This window comes from Corapipo altera, unplaced genomic scaffold (genome assembly GCF_003945725.1).
Source record: "Corapipo altera isolate COAL_440 unplaced genomic scaffold, ASM394572v1 180, whole genome shotgun sequence".
NCBI lineage: Eukaryota > Metazoa > Chordata > Aves > Passeriformes > Pipridae > Corapipo > Corapipo altera.
In genome coordinates this window covers 6878462-6896171 of record NW_020884915.1, presented here as the reverse complement: position 1 = coordinate 6896171, position 17710 = coordinate 6878462, and the positions used below count along the sequence as shown (strand labels likewise).

The 17710-nt window shown below is 40.0% G+C and overlaps 2 protein-coding genes across 2 annotated transcripts in view; one reads left to right on the top strand and one right to left on the bottom strand.

The window, feature by feature from the left end:
- The window catches only part of SLC18A2 (solute carrier family 18 member A2), a 28573-nt gene extending 24782 nt beyond the window's left edge, over window positions 1–3791 (top strand). The window contains exons 14-15 of the mRNA XM_027655325.1: window positions 584–717; window positions 2640–3791. Coding sequence (XP_027511126.1) covers window positions 584–717; window positions 2640–2747 — 242 coding nt within the window. The 3' untranslated portion in view covers window positions 2748–3791. The remainder of the gene's footprint in view (window positions 1–583; window positions 718–2639) is intronic.
- Window positions 3792–6080: 2289 nt separating this feature from the next.
- PDZD8 (PDZ domain containing 8) overlaps window positions 6081–17710 on the bottom strand; it is a gene marked incomplete at its 5' end in the record, with an annotated part of 58759 nt that continues 47129 nt past the window's right edge. The window contains 2 exons of the mRNA XM_027655198.1: window positions 6081–10664; window positions 11695–11857. Of these exons, the coding sequence (XP_027510999.1) occupies window positions 8473–10664; window positions 11695–11857 (2355 nt within the window). The remainder of the gene's footprint in view (window positions 10665–11694; window positions 11858–17710) is intronic.

The following is a 17710-nucleotide window of genomic DNA, read 5'->3' as shown; positions in this document are numbered from 1 at the left end:
TGAGTGCCCCTCTGCATGGGCTTTGCCATAGGTGAGTGCCCTTCTGCTGCCTGGAGAGCACAGCCAGAAACAGGGGATCTGCTGCAATGCCAGCTGTGAATCCCAGGGGCATTTGCAGGTTTTATGAGCACAGGTTCTTATTTCCTGGAAGAAATAAAGCAGAGGGAATGGTGTTTGGCATCTGCTCCCCTCCTCTGCCACAGTGTCGTGCTCACTTCATCAGCTGTGAGAGACTTGAAGCTGTCAGGCACTGAACACATGCAGGATATTCCCAGGAAAGAGTCCTTGAACATTTAAAACTACCACCACAGCTGTGCTCTCAGTGCTCTATGAGAGGGACAACTCCCCACTGACCCCCTGCCTCCTCGAGTGCATGATTCAGATGCCCTCAGGAACATCTCTAATTTCTTCAGTGAGTGTGGAGTATGGAGCCAGGAAAGTCTTATAAGTACAAACATGTCCTTACATTCCCCAAATCAATTTGTAAAGCGGGAGTTTTGTATATAAAATTACTGTTGTTTAAGTGGCTGCTGCAAATTTTGTGCCTGAGCCATGTCCAGAAATGGGTTTTTATCTATACAAGGTCCCTCTGCTGGTGGTGCCATTGCAAAGGCCATTGGATTCCCGTGGCTCATGACAATTATAGGGATTGTGGATATCCTCTTCGCTCCCCTGTGCTTTTTCCTTCGAAGTCCACCTGCCAAAGAGGAGAAAATGGTAAGCACAACTTGACTTCTTTCTTTTGTTTTGTTTTGTTTTTTTTTTTCTGTGAAACAAATGGTAATTTATTTCTGCATCTTTGCCTCTTAGTTCCTCAAAATAGGACCAGCACAGTGTATTTCACCCTCAAGCATCATCTTTGGAATGAACTCCCCTTTCTTTTTATGTCCATGATGTATGAAGACAAACTCATTATTTGTTACAGGTTACAAAGACACACATTTGATTATCAATAAACAGGGTCCAGCAGACATTCCTCTGCAGCAGCATATGCTCTGGGGGAGTCAGTATAAAATGCATTTTTGTTTTCCTCAAAGAGCCAGAACTGTATTGACCAATTGACCAAATTATTCCCCATGCCTCAACCTATTTTTTCCCATGGTCCTCTACAGTATGGTTTGCATTATATTTTTTCCTCCTTCTTCTTCCTCCAAACTGTTCACCTGCCATTGATGACTTCTCTTACTCAACCTGTACCACAGGTCTCCTCTTTTTTTTTAAGTATAAAGTTGCCAATGCCTTAATTTTTTAAGGCAGGCAGTGCTCCCCAGACACTGTGTGATGTGCAAGCAGAGTGATTCTTGGCCAAACCAGCATCTTGCCCAGCCCTGCAGTGGGTCTTTAGGGATGAGCCTCAGATCAGGTGAACGTGTTGTGATGCATCCCTAAAATTAGGGGCTAAGAGGACTAAGTCAAAAATGACACTGTGACTAACAGCCTTTAGCAGACTTTCTGAACAGGGCTGACTTGGGTCCAAAACGTAGTTGTTAATTGTTTATTCAGGTGAAAAGAAAGGAAAATTTTGCATGGTCATGGCTTTTTAAGCAGTGCCACATCTCTGCAAGGTAAGGACAGCACCTGCTAGATATGCTGCTCACACTTTGGTATGGCAGGAGCACAGAAGGTGGAAAATTGAATCTCGCTGAAATAGTGGCACAGGTGAGGCCAGAGACCTTCTGTTTCACAAATATTTGGACTGCAGAATCCTAGAGATCCCAGTTAATCCCTTGTCATGACCTTTGGCGGTGAGCAGGCTGAGTTTGTTTGGGTTTTTTTACATTGACTGAGGCTGAGGAACAGAAAGAAAACACCACTAAAAAGCTGCTGCTCTTTGCTGGCTCCACGAGGTTTACCCTGGTCCCTGCCAAGAGCTGCACTTGTAACGTGGCAGCCCCTGAAGGGACAGGATCTGTCCCCATGGCTCCAAACCCCTCCAGGGTCTGCCACCTCCAAGCTACCTGTAAGTGCCCAGTTCCTCCTGCTCCCAGGGTGGCCGATGGCAGTGACCTGATGTGCCATTTCTATCCCGTTTGAAGAGAGTCAAAAGGAGGGTCCCAGCACTGTGCTCTTTGCATCATTAATTAAACCCCAAACTTAATCACATTCAGCACGAATATGCTACACAGCTGCTCCAAAAGTCATCGGAAAATTCATCCCAAAGAATGTAATATTGTAATTGGCCCCTCACCATGACAATCACTTTTAGCTTGCCATGGGTGACAAGGCAAAATATTTGGTCATGGAGTTCTGGAGTTTCTCCACAGAAAGGGGGGTCGGGGACAAAAGCAGTGCAGGTGATTCGGCTGGGGGCAGGAGGGCTCCCCTGGACCACCCACCCCGCCTTTAATGGAGATTAAACACGGGGCAAATGACTGTAACTGGAGAGCAGGCAGATGCATTTCAGTAACACTTGGGCTGGAATACTGGTTAGAAATTTGCTGGGGATGTCTTTAGGGTCAAGATCCCACCTCCCACAGACCTATGGACTTGATTTACTCCAATTGGAATTTGGGTCCTGCTTCCAGAGAGAAGAGGTGAATCCCTGGATGGTGCAGCACGAGGGCTGGGTGCTGGATCAGCCCCAGGCTCAGCTGGATGCCAAGCAGAAATGCTAATGCTCACCCTCTGGTTTCTTTCAGGCAATACTCATGGATCACAACTGTCCTGTGAAAACAAAAATGTACACCCAGAACAACATCCAGTCCTACCCCATAGGTGAAGAAGAAGAATATGAGAGCGATGAATAACAGAAAAGCCATATAACATATTCTGGTGTACAAAATGCTGTGGTTCATGTGAAACATTTCATCCAGAAATAGGTTTTAGTTGTACTGTACATTTACTAGTGAAATGGTCAAACAAACCAAAGGTATATTATTCACTGCCCGTGGTTATCAAGCAGACTGCTAACCGCCTTACAAGGGGAGAAAAGCTTTTATAGAGGATTTGTATAGTGTTAATCTTTGTGTATTTAATTTTATTGAATATTACACTATATTTTTTATTAAATGTGTAGTATAAATCTGTATAAATGTGAATTTTAACTATTTGGTTTTTAAAGTTAACTCGTTGACAGTATTTCCTATTTTATTTGAAGTCATATGTTACTGTCAAGAGCCTTCTTTCTAATCTGATTGGAAACCTAAAAAAAAAGGCAAAGCTGAAGGAAAACCCATTCAATTTGAATCCTTTAAAGTGGTACCCCTGTAAGTACGTTGAGAGGAGCTGAAGGCTGAATTCAGCGTGGACAGCACTGTCGCTTTTTTCATCAGCTTCAGGTTGTAATAATATATATAAAAATAAATAAAAGGCACCATTTCCTTGCCAACTCAAATAAGGAGCTCTCTCTGAACCACTCAAGAAATGTTGGGAAAAACAGGATGTTAAACAGGAGTGTATTACTCTTGGTAGTATTTAATGAAGTTTTAATCAACCAGTTATGCAATAGGAAGCCCCCCCCAAACACACTCCAGGTAACCAAGAAGGTGTGAGTATGCACTGTTCCTTTCCCTTAGAGGGAGCGAGAACAGCACGAGGATCCCTTTTATATTTCTATCTTTTGACTCTTTTAATGTATCTCGACTTTATTTTAGTTGCATCTTAAGTGACTTGTTAAGGAAAGCTGCAGTATTACAGTATTTTGTCTTAGCAGGTACTGACAGTGAGCTGCTAACTTAAGCAGTTCAAACAAACTACTCTTTTACATGCATTTGCATACACAGCTGGAAATTCAATATATATTTATTTTTTTAAAGTGAGTTAAATTATCAACTTTGCTAAAAAAAAAAAAATAAATGGAAGAAATAACCAGTTTGTTGCCAATCTAAATCTCAACATCTGGGGACACAGTCCAACACAGGTAAAGTATTAGACAGTCCCTATCTGCACTTAGAAAAACCACTTGGGAAAAAAGCATTTTAAAACAATCCCCATGTCCTTCTCATCTGTGGTGTATCATTTCACTTGTAAAATTAAAATCTTTATGTGCCTTCTTTCATGTAATTGCAGATGTTTTATGTACTACAGCATAGATACTATGTTTACATATAGTTTTGTAAAGCGTATATACTATGGTCAGAAAATATGAGAAATATAGTGGATCAAACTTCAAGTATTGCTCTGTCAATAATTACACATTGAGAACACATTAAAATAAAGTCATCTGACAGAAGTTCATGACCTATTGTAATAAAGTGGAAAAAAATTAAAAAAGAAAGAATCCCCCTCATAATTTGCCTTATGCATTGTGTTTTACCAAGGGGGGAAAGCCAACAAGTATTTCAGGTGGTGGGAAAAAACTCCTCAGAGCTGTTCAGTTGTAACTCAGGACAACTATTTTCACTCCAGGCTATAAACACATGGTTTAAGTGACTGTGATACTTCCAAAATCAGTCTGTCATGTGCCTACTGGTGTGAGATTTAACTATTTGGAAATAGGTAAGGCCAAGATGTGCAGTACCAGGAGACACATTTGGGAGTTCCTGTGATAGGAGTGAAGTCGAAGAAAGCTCCCAAGAGGCTGAACTGGTGTGAGAGGCCAAGCAATACAGCCTGGGGTTGATTTCAAAAAATCCACTTCCAGAGTTTCTGTAGTGGTGTATTTTCAACTGCATTCTTTTGGACATATGTAACAGAGGGAAATCCTTCCTTCCAAGCTGAGGTGTTCGCAGATGACAGATATCAGCGCAGCACAACCCAAAATCTGTGATATTCTGAGTCACAGAGCAAGTAACGATTGTGCAGGTTGATGACTATTTACATTGGGCTCAGATGTTACTTTGCCCCAAGAGAAGTCATTTTACTTAACTCCACTGAACTCTTTTGGTCAACCCCCCATTGTTAATCCAATTAAATTTGAAACAACATACCAAGGTTAGAATTCTAAATTATTACAGGACATGTTTTTTGGGGTTTTTTTGCCAGCTGATTAATCAATGTATTGCTTAAATTCACAAGTATGAAAGCAATTCAAACATAGAAACTCACCTATATTTTTAAAAAGCACATAATGGCTGACTTTATTGCTTTGTTTTGTGTTTTTGAGCACATCAAAACGAAGGAGGAGCTGGTATTAATCTGCAACGCGACTCTGAGAAGAGCAAAGGCTGGATTGACTGCTCCCATTCCCCTCCTGCAGATGGAGCCAGGTTTCTGCTGGGCCCTGGGGAGCAGCCCCTCACCCTGATCTGCTGAGCAGACCCCAGGGTTCAGGGTGACTCCCTCTGCTCTTGCTCCTGCAGGAGTCAGAGGAAGACAGAATTCAGAGCCACACAGACACCCCTGTTCACACGTTCTATGCCCCTTTTCCCCACACCCAGATATTTAGCAGTTGGTTTGGATTTTTGGAGTAATAAGTAACCAAAAACTTTTTGCTGACAGCCAGGAAGAAATTTTACTTGCTGAAAATATCCAAAAATTTCCATTCTGTCTGGGAAAAATTTGGCTTCTTTCCTATTTTGCATATTTTGATCTGTGTCAATTCACGTGTGATAGTCACTTAGTTCATTCTCTCTCATGACTTACTTACTCCTCCTCTGCATTTGTAAACTTCCACAAATGCTTTATTTCAAATTTGAGAGGAAAAAAACCCCAGCATACAGGTAGGGAATTACAAGGAAAAGCTGATAGATAAAGATGAGCTAGGAAGAAGTAAGGATTTGTTTAGCATCCATTAACATTTTCTGAAGGACAGAGCTAGTCAGAGGGAACAATTTTCTCCCCTGATGTAACTCTGGTGGCCGTCACTATCACCACTACTGCCCTAAATTCTTATTTGTGCAGTGCTCAGAGGTCTTAAAAAAACCCACAAATGTCCTTAGCATTCCATAAGATTCTCTAGCTACACAAAGAATCAACTGAAATCACCATTTTGAAAGCAATCTGCCTACTATTAAGCTGTGTAGAATAAAAATAAATGTATATGCAAATAGAGAAAATGCGTAAAAGCCTAATTAATCGAGCAGTTTGAGGTTAATGCAAAAAGCGGTTTTCTCCCAAAGATCTTTCCTTCAAGTGGTGGTTTTAAATGACAAACTACTGCAATAGAAATCTTTAAAAAATACTGACACGATGCAAAGAAGTTGATAATTTAGCAAAACTATTTTATTAAAGCTTATTCTCATGATAAAATAATAGCCAACAAAATCATATTAGGCAGGTTTTCTGCAAATGTGTGTAGCTGCCACCCATTCAGATGTCATTAAGTCAAGATATTCTTGTTTTCTGTGGTATTCTTTATTTTCAGCTATTTACAGTCAAGCATAAAGCAAAGATTACATCAGGAATGTAGAATTACAATTTCCCCCTCGAGATTCACTGTTTATTGTAATTAATGCCAGACAGAAATTTATGTTTTCCTTCTTACCACTAAAATACAACTATTTTGCCCTTTTCCCACTCGGTATATTTAAAAATATTGCACTACGTTTAATTTTCCTCTTACAATCATCATCATCAGCAACACTTTAGGAAAACTATATCCAGCTTTTCTTACCCACTGTGTTACAAGAGTCAATTTAAAACCATGAATGTTTTGTTGAAATCAGTATTTGCATTGTTTTCACAGCTCCTTCATGTGCACCAGGGTTTAAATGAAGCACTTGGATATATTTGAAAACCTCTATAGTAGTCCATAAGAGCAAACACTGCTGGGGATTGAATGCAGATCACCACCAATGGTAAGCCACCGAGAAATGGAGTGGGGAACTCTTAATATGCATCTCAAGCAAGTACAGGTTAAATAACTTTTCGTCAGTAAGGAACGCTGATTTTGTGCGATTATTTGCTGAAGCTTAATTTCAGAGTGTGTCACATGCCTACTGTAGCATGGATAGTGTTTTCCATACGTCAACTAAGTATCAACTGCCCAGAACTCACAAAAAAGTGCAAGTAGTTGCATGAATGGAGTAACCTTTTTTTTTTTAGAAGCAAGGTATGCTGTTCCATGGTGAAAACCACTGCTTCTTAATTTTGCCCATCACAGAATAAACTGAGAAGCAAATCCAAAGGAGAGGTACAACATTACAGATGACCTCAAAAATCAAAGGAGTTAATTACCATCTTAAACTCCACTCCCACAAAGGCTTTTTTTTTCTACTACCAGCGATACCAGTGATAATGATACGAGTACCTAGCACAGTACCTAAAATAAAGATGATATTTTGTACAAAACTTCTATACACAGAAGATGAAACAAAGACACGTTTACAGGAAATAAATAAGAACAATGGCCTTAGCCAGGATATGCTAAGATCCACAGTTTACACATAGCACAAGACCAGACAGTTCTTTTCTGAAGCAGCTGCTGAACTTCTGCCTCATCTCTACTGGACTCACATACTGACTCCAATCAAACGTTATATACACTATAGGACATTTTGCTGACAAAGGTGATCCTTGTCCTCAGACTGTATCTTTTGTCTGAGAAGCTGAATGCAACTTACCACTATATGACTACTCAAAAGTGTTTAGAGAACACGTTGAGCTATTATTTTGTACCTTAAGCTTTCCAAAATGATAGTCTGCAGCAAAATATTCCTTTTTTTTCTGTTACTTGAACCATCCTTACATGTTTTTTTACAGAATGCAATGAAACCTCCAACTCTTATGAAGACCACCTTTCCTTTATCAGGTTATCAGATCATACAACAACACTTAAACATATGTTTTTTTTCTGGAAGGCAACCAGCCTCTTATCTCAAAAATATTCCCAATTATTACAAGATACCAGCATGTACTTTGATATCTAATATTATTCAGTCAGGATACAATAGCCCAAGGTTCTAAGGAGGATTTTTTTTAGCATAGCATTACTATATTTCATGTTAATCACAAACTATGAAAAGTTTTTGTATTTAACCAAAAGATGGGAAACAGAAGATATGCAATGTTACCTTCAGTATTAGTAACAGACGAGAAGTGAAGACCTTTTGTTTGCTTTCACGATATGTTTGGCAAAAAATACACAACTATGGAGAAGACATACAATAAAACTGTGATCAACACTTAAAGCCTGGCCCCTCAGTGACTTCTGGGTCAGTCATCAGCTTAGGCATGCAACAAGCTTATAATGCTTTCATCGTTCAATGGAAACTAAACATTTTGAAAATCCTGCCAGTTTCCCATTGAAAACAACAGCTAAAAAAACAAAAATAAGGGGAGGGGAAGTGGGGGCACGTAATACATTAAGGAAATCACACACACTGATGTGAAATGGTAGGGTCATATAATTAGAAAAAAATAAAAATAAGTTATTAAAAATAAATTTCCAATATAAACCCCAAGATGTAGTTCTAACCAGCCAGTTTAACAAAATGATGGTGCTGTAGCTGGAGAAGAACCATTATTAGCAATTAACTGTGGAGAAGCAGGACACATACATTACACCAGTGTTTTAATTTAATTTGTGTGTGTTTGGAGTTAAGTGCAAAGCATTCTTTCAGTCCATTCCTTCAAAGACTAAATCTGTAAATATCAGTCTATTGATTGAGGTGGGTCAACCGGTTCTTCCGATATGATGGTCAGTGTCGGAGCCTCCGTCAGGCTGACATCCTCGCCATCCATCTCTTCTGCTACACCGCACTCCTCGGAATCCTTAGTCCCCCTCTTGGCCTGCCGCTCTGACAGCATGTTCTCCAGGGACTCGATGTCCTCGATGCCTGCCCTGTAGTGGATCATCAGCAGCGTCAGGGCCTGCAGTCTCTCCCCCGACTTGGCCAGCGCAGCAGCAATCAAGGCTTTTTTCCTCGTGTCGCTCGTCTCTTTTTCTTCTTTAACGAGCGAGTTGTTATTTTCCAGCTCTTGGTCTATCTCATTCTGCAGCTTATCCAACATAAACTCCAATTTCTGGAAGCGCTCCTCTGTGGGCAAACTCCTGTAGAGGTCGCGGCCGATCTCCTTGACGGCGATGAAGACGCTGTCGTCCAGCCCGCCCTCCTTCCGCACCAGCTTGATCCCGGTGCCCGCCGCGCGCTTCGAGGGGCTGCTGGGCCCGCTCAGCTCGGTGTCGCTGCTCTCGTTGTCAGAGGTGTTGGGGGTGTGCTTTGGCGAGGGCTCAGCCACCTCTGCTCCCTGCTCGGCCAGGCGGGCCTTGGGGACCTGCCGCAGGTTCAGCAGGCGGGTGCTCGTGTTGATGATATGCCTGGTCAGACCCGTGGTTCTGTTCACAGACTTGGGCTCCGAATCCACACGAGAGGACGTGGCTGGGGGAGCCTCCTGTCCTTCTGCTCTCCCACCTCCCACAGTTCGATCGGGTCGCTTCTCAGCTCCGGCACAAAAGGGCATCTCAGTCAAACATTTTTCTTGACATTTTTTATGGCAAACATAAGCACAGAGCATGCACTGTGAAGCTGCTTTAGTCCATACTTTCTTTTTGCAGTAATCACACCAGGTTGGATTCTGAAACTGAGTATCTTGAAAGTTATGCTTGTGCTCCGTAAGAACCTGTCCCAAGAAAGGATCCTCTTTCTGAAGTGCACGAGCTTCTTCTTCGAAGTGACAATCCCTCTCTTTCTCCAGAACGACGCTTGAATCATCTACTTCACCTTCTTTTAAGTATTTGAATTGCAAAGTTATATCACCATAGCAAAATTTTTCATTGAAACCCTTATGGGTTGTCAAATTCCGCAGTGCTGTTCTACTGACTGCTGCTTTCGGGGTAGGAGCAGCCAGTTTAAATGTCCTAACAAACTCCATTGAGGATGTAGCTATACAATCTAAAGCAATTTCTTCAAGTTTTATGCTTGCATACCCTAAGCAGATAAAACCACCTGCTTTGAAAGGGTCTCTGCACCACAGTGCAACATTAAGGTACTTATGGTATCCTTCTACTTCAAACAGACAGGAGGATGTTCTCGTCCTCGGCCATCGGCCCTGCCGGGTTTTATAAGGAATTTCTGGTGATTCCCACGGTCGATGATCATCACTATCTTTGCTACTACGTGCAGTTTCTGAAAGTCCATCTTTTAATGGATCTTGCTTTGGTGCTGTTACTACTTTTGATACTGCTGGGTCTTCTAGCTGATCACTATTTTTAATTACCTTCTCTGTAGACTTTTCTCCATTATTTGTAGGCGGAGGTGGCCTCTCTGGTTTATCAGAACATACACCTGCAGTTTCTAACACATTTTGGCTTTCGCTGGGAGAAAAACTAGGCCTACTTTGTGGCCTAGGTGGCACAGGAGGCTTAGTGCTGGACCCTTGTGACTGTTTCCCCGACTGCTGTGACGCCTCTGAACTCTCGCTGCCTCTGGGTGCTGCCACTCTGGCCATGTCTTTTTGCTGCGGTTTTGGTGTTGTTTGGTGACTTCCCAAGTGCAGTTTCCGATTCAGGATCGGGGAAATAGTTCCCAGAGGTTTAGCAGCCAGTATTACCACTGAGCGTTTGGGGCTCGGATTTGTTGGCGGATCTTCTTTTTGGTCAGGTGGTTCACAAGCCAGGTCCTCAAACTCGGAATCAAAATCTCTGCTATCCACATCAGTTGCTACACTAGCCTGGTCATCTTCTGGCGGTGCCAAGAATGCAGTGTCTTCCAAATGTCCAAATCCATCCTGCAGTGCTGGACCATGCTGATTATACCCAACAGGCCTTTCATAAAAGACCAAAACTCTGTCCCCAGCCTGTCTAATGAGCTTCAACACTTGGACAGTTGATGTGATTTTAACACCTATTAAAAAAAAGACAAAAATTGTTAAATTATAATTATGGTAACAATCTAGATGACCAAAAATAGTCAACAAACACTGTTGCTCACTAACAAAGAAAATCAGTTATGACAGAGCTTAATTGAAATTTAACAGATGGATTCTTTCATTTTATTTATATAACTATATCACTTCAGGAGCTGGAAAAGATAATAACAAATACCCAGTTCGTTGTTTCCTAATAATACTGTAATCTTGTGGAGTACTGTTGATTTGATATGCTAACATTTTTAACCTTGATTGTCTTACTGTAAGTTTGGACTTTTCAGCAGCAGACATTTAACAAAGGACTCAAAAAAGATGGGTATCTTTAAATACAGTTGTAATTAAAACAAAGCAGGCTAACAAAGAAGATAGTTCCAATAAGCTGGTAAATTATAGGCATGATGCTACATTCTCAGTGGGGCTGAAGAGCCAACTGAACCATCTTCCTCATCAGAACTTCCAGTCATTTAAAGTATCTCCAGCCTACAGTAAGATTCAAAAATTACAGGCAAGCTAAAAATCTCTTGATGAGCACACAGCCCAAATAAGTAAAAATTACTTTTCCTTTGTTCTAAATCAGTCATCAATTGCCTGTTCAAAGCAACTGAAGATCCTCTTAAATCACTGGAGTACTGCAATGGGGATTTAGGCAGTACCTAATCACAAGAACTCATTGTAGTTGTTAAGCTCTGGTCTGTAAAACCTCTCAGGTAAAAACGTTAAACTCCTTGTTAGCACAGTTACACGAATGTTTTGGCTGTTCTAGAGGGTTTTATTTGTTTGTCTGGGGTTTGGTTTTGTTCTTGTCAAATGTGCATTCAAGTTTATTTTGGATTTACCTAGCAAGGAGTAAATAAATATGCAAGAAAAGTGACCACAAATACATAAATGTTAGCTTTTCTTACGATTGCCAGGCATAACTGTAATTGTTGAGAAAGGCACTCTAGTTGAACAGCAGACACGTCCTCCCAGTTTGCAAGACATTATAAAAGCTGCCCCGTTACTCACTGCCAATGGCCAGGAGCCTGTCTCCTCTCTGCAGGTCAGCAGCTGCAGCAGGGGAGTTGGGAGTCACAGTTTCGATGACAACGTGTCCTGCATCCTCCTCCTTGGACTGCACCAGCCGGAGCGTGAGCCCCACACTCTGGAGATTCCCTTTCACCAGTTCTGCCTAGAGACAAAGAAGTCAAAAGTATCTCAGCTAAGCTGTCTGCAAGCTTTGTTTTTACTATTATTATCATCATGCCTATTAATGATAATTTAAATAAAATTATACTATTTAAATAAAATTAAAATAAAATTATATAATTGCTGTTATTAAAAGCAAATTATTATTAAAAATAAAATACATGAGGACACGCATTGACTTCACTGAGCAGATTTTCACCTAATAGATTAACTGTCTGCCCATTAAGTTTGCACCTTTGGAGATCTTCACAAAAAGGTCCAGTCTAAAAAAGCTACAACTAAACACAGCTACATTGTACATTTCATTGGGAAGAAGTTTTATTAAAAGGAGCACTGTACCATCAATCTAGGTATCATTCTGAATACCACATTTGTGTTATAAAACCTAGTACTATGAGCAGCTCTTCAGTAGTCTACATGAAGGTGTTTGGAGTGAGAAAACTATTATGTACTTACACATTGCTGAAGCATATTTAAAACAAATCTCAATTAGCAATAGCCTAAGAAACTTCTTCAAAGTCTCAAACCCTCTCCTGCAAACCCCTTCCTCATACTTATATTGCAAGATAAACACAATTTCAACTCCATAATCTCAAACACCTTATTGTTAAAGAAAGAGCAGACTGAGGTGCAATCTCTGCAGTAATTTCACATCACACTCCTGCACGGATCTTGGTAGTGGTCAATTGTTTACAGACCTCGGTGTCCGAGATCTTTGGCAACCTTTTCTTAATAAAAACAGTCCTTAATGAATTCAACAATATCCTTTTTTTCCCCCTAAAGCACATTCCTTCTGGACTGTTTCAAATGACTGTCTACTATCATTCCATCAACATTTACTCTGTTTGAAAGGGGAACTCATATGTTTCAACTTCGAGGATAGAAATTTAATTTGCCTTTTTGATTCCCAAGAACAGAAAGACAGACACTGTAGAAAGCCTCCATAGGAAAGTTTATATTTGGTTTCAATTTAGTGAGTTCAGGTAGACAGCCCTCTCTGTCCCTCTGCATTTACTCTGGGGCTGTTCAGTGGTGGATGTCTGAACTGTCTGGAGCTGATCCTGCTCTTTGGAGGATGTGTTCATTTACTTAGTTTTGTACAGTGGCTTTTCCACAGCTAAAGTGGATTCCTTAATGTCAGTACATGGCTCTCCCCTTGGCTGCATGGCTTTCACTCCTTTCCTATCATCTTAAAAGCACCGTATCTTATTTTTTTGCTAATTGTTGTTCAGTTTTTTCATAAATAAATATGTTATGCTCCTCAGCAGTTTGCTTAAGAACAGCATTGAGTCTGAAAAAGCAGATTTACATTAATTTTCTAAGCTTTGTCACCAATTTTCTGCATTTCCCACAGTCACCTAATCTTTTTTCTCAAACTTCTATTGTGAATACCCAGTAATGTATGTCAGAATAACAAGGCTAATATGAGCTTAATTGCAGTTCCCAGATTCAAGGCTTTTCTAGAATGCAAAGAAGTAACTAGTTGCCTACAGAAACAACTGTGGTAGGGTTTTGGGGTGGGTTTCTGTTTGTTTGCTTGTTTTAATTTCAATCCCATCTACACCAAAAACTCTGTTGCATAATTAAATTTTAAAAAATTTAAATAATAGACTCTTAAATGTTAAGAAACAAAGAAAAAGGATGTCTCTGAAAGAAGACAGAAATTAAAAAAAAAAAGAATTGCTCTTCTGTTTAATCCTTTATTTATATATACAATATAGCTTTAAGCTAGCAATTCACAAATGTTGCATGTGTTGTATGGAAACAACATGAAGAATTACTACAATTTCAAACAATACTAGTTGAATATTTTAACTGTCAAAACCACAAATGACATGAATTTGCTGTGGCAGCACGCAAACCTACAACGAAAACAACATCCAAAAATCACAAGAATATAGCTCTGCATAGTTATCAAACAAAGAGGAAACCATAATTTCTGAGCTTTGCTCAGAGTCCAAGTACTCAAATCTCAGTTTTCCTATGATGGTTCCTTTGTAAGTCTTGCTGTAAGTGATTAAGCTTGAAAACATTTTTCCAAATCCTTGTGTTTGAATTGAGAAGAAACTACCATAATGAAGATCAGAAAGTAAACTCTCATTTAAGGAATGCTGACAAACATGAAAATTACTAAGGGCTGAAAAGCAAATTATAACCATTTTTCCCCCTAATTTTTGTTAGTCCACTGAAGAAGAAAGCTGTTTAGAGAGAGAACTTCAGGAAAGAAATGGATGCTTAGGCACCACAGTGAAGGGAAAAAACCCCAAAATAAAACCCTCGGACCCTCTTCACACTCTGCTGTTCTGGCCATTTAATTACACTCCTTTAGGGATTAATCTATTATGATGATATATAGTTTTGTCTGAAATCTCACATTCTGGCTCTCAATGCCCAGAACTGGAGCTCATTAGTAAGACAGCATGTTTAGAGTGTTGGCCCATCAGGACAGACAGCCTGTTGGTTTGGCATCACTGCAGAAGAGACGTTGCTCCAAGTTTGGTTGCAACATGAGAGAACTCTTGCCCAAAAGTCTTTGAGCAGAGCAGAAAAACATCCAACTACTGAAGGACCCTGGCCACTGTGATACTGCCACAGGAGTTACCCCACAGCACTCTGCTGTTCTCTTTTACAGCTGGGGATATTCTCCTCCACTCAAGGAGAGGCACAGAGTGGTAGGATTGCTTCAGAAAGCCACAAGCCTGAGAGAAGAAGGGAAGGTCAGAAGGCAAACAAGAGCTGGTCCTGCAACACAAAGTGTTCTGAACAAAGGAGGCAGTGGCTTCTAAGCACTGTTAGTACTTGCAGTCATGGCAAAATGCATGAGGAGCAGATATGGAGAAAAGGCAGCATTGGATAGTAAAAAGGAAAAAAATGTTCCCACAAGCTCTTTCTTAGAGAGTTTGTCAGTACAGATTCTCATCCTCCTGAGCGTCCCTTTGAATCCAAGGACTTCTTTGAGCACAACTCCACAGTGGATGATCTAACAGTGAAAATATTCCCTACTGCAAAGGACTGGAAACCCCCGAGGTGATCCCCAGCATTTCACTCTTCCCTCCTCCCCCAGGAAGAGACCACATGAAAGAACTGAGGGCCAGCTGGGACCAGAGCTCCGAAGGTATCTTGGAACATTTGGCTCCCATGCAGGGACACAGAGCACAGATTACAACAGGGATGACTCACTGATGGCAAGGAGACTTCCAATATTTCAGCAGTATCTGATGGAAAGCTGTTTTTTGGAAGGAGATGCCTTTGAACATAATGAGCAAAGTTCATCTCAACTTTTTATTAACTCTGGCACAGTCACAAGCTTTCTCACGAAGTAAACTGGTTTTATTTATCAACCCAAACCAGATGAATATTTTCCTTGATTTTTCTTTCTGGCAACTGCAAGTAATACCACAATATCTCAGGCTGGCTGCAAGGCAGGTAGAGGCTGTTCCAAGCTCTCAAACACTGTCCTCCTCAACAAGTACACTCACAAACCCAAGCACCTTCATAAACCCAGCACAGCTACTTTATGCCTTTCTGCCTCCCCCTCAAATTAAGACTTGATAATAAATGTGAAGAGCCAAAGACCTACTGGAAGGTTAGCAGAAAACTGTGGGTAATGAAAGGACATTTATTATCAAGGAAGCTCGCTGCAAGGGAGAAAAACTAACCAATTAGCTATACTGTATTAAAGCAAGCTTATTTTAATTTCACCTGATTTATAGCTCTGTTTTAGTAGTTCCTGAAAACCTTAGTAGTTATTTCAGTAAGGAGCAAGACAAAGCAGATATTACTACTTACTTGTCAGCAACAGGCACACATTCAAACTATTTTATACTGGACGAGTTAGAGCTAAATCGTGTCACAGAACTTAGAAAATGTAACATTTTTTAGAAAGTTAAGCAGCCTCCCGAAAATTGATTAAATACTTGTTGAGATTAAGATGTAACAAAACAGGAATGACTATCCTGGGGGAAAAAAAAAAAGGAAGATCATTTATTATTTAAAAACAAAACAAAACAAAACAAAAAAACCAACAACAAGAGAAGAGGACACAAAATGTCCATTCACTTTAAAATTAATAAAACATTTTGATGTGGAGCTGTGACTGCCCAACTTTTCCAGGACAAAATCTATAAGCATCGATTTCCCAGGACAGGCTCTAGTTCATTTCTATGCATCAGAGTCTGAGGCACTGCAGAGCAAAACCCAGCGCTGCTCTCAGTTCAATACTGGATGTGTGCTCTGCAAACACAATGCAGCAGAAAATGAGGTTGTGTCTCACAGCCCTTCCTCACCCCAGCCTTGGCCTCCTGAAAGCCCAGCAGTCGAATGGCAGTGAAAACTAATTTTTCTAAACCTTTTTAAACATACTCAGACCAGACTCCACAGCTACACAGTGACTGTTCAGAAGTTTACAGCCTGTTAATACCATTGAAATGGCCAAATATTTACAGGAGTGTAAAAAAATGATGCAGTTTTCATCTTCAAATGCTTCACTAAATTATCAGTCTGAAATAATTGGCAAATACAATGGGATGATAAATCAACATCCCTTTTATAGGCAACAGATAAATGTGATGCCATCTCATTTACTATTTGCTTCCAAAACTGTAAATATGAAGTTAGATCGTTTTTGAATACAGAGGTAAGAATGTCACCAGTAATACTGTATTCTCATAACTGGAACATAAATTAACATTAGATACAGAACTCCCACTCAGCATTTCTAAGACATAATAAATAATGTCCATTAATGAATACGGAGATTGCAACATCTAGAAAAGTACATATAACAACCTCTTACTAAGAGTGCGACATCGTTCAGATAAACTTACAAAACTGTTGGATGCACACAAAGACAGAAAGTTACAAAATTGAGCCACTGCAAGATAATTAGTGCATAAAACTTTTTCTTAAAAACCAAACTGGTTATTTTCAGGAACTAAATAGGATTTTTTTTTCCAGCTTAATTTTACTGTGTAAATAGTATTCCATATTTGCTTAACTATCTGTAATCATTAACATTGTAAATCTTTATTAGAATCTAGTAAGCATGTCACATTCTTTTGAATAAATGCTAAGAAAAGGTTGATCACCAGAGTACAAATAAGAAATCTTATTTTATTGACTTTACACCAACTAAAAGAACGATGTTTTCCAAATACTTCTTATTCCCTATCAGGGCATGTAACACCCTGTATGTATCAAAAACTGAACTGAATCCATGTCAGTGCTGTACTATAGATAACAATCTGGGTTTTAATTTTTAATCCAAACTATCCGAGTTGCCAAAGTGCACTTTGGTATTCTTGCAAGGTATAGTCTAGTGTGTTTGGAGGAAAAAGTAGAGATAATGACTGTGAATATGTCTGCAAAGTATTACATTCTCCCAGACAACCCTGCGTGCTGAGAGGAAAGGAAGGAATATTTCATGTCAAAAAACCCCAAAACATTAAAGTGCAAAATTGGGAAGCAGTTTCTTCTGTTCTGAAGACCCAGATACTTGTATTATTGAAAAAAGGTTTTGGGCATATATCTTTAAAATATGGACTTTAATATTATTGCTTTTTTCAATCCTATTATTGACTGTAGTCATTATACACGAGCTGCACAGCAAAGTGATTGCTAGATTATTTGCACAGGCCAGAGGAGACAGTGAAAGGAAACGGGTATTGCCAAACTCAGGATATGCTCCTTAGGAACACCAGACACAAAGGGGGGAAAAGAGGAATTTTTTAAAATGCTTTGAGAGTATTTCAAATCTATGCTTTAGAAAAGGAGTAGATGTTTTCCTTTGCCTTGTGACACAGCCCTGAAGCCCAAAAACACAGTGCCAGAGTAGCAC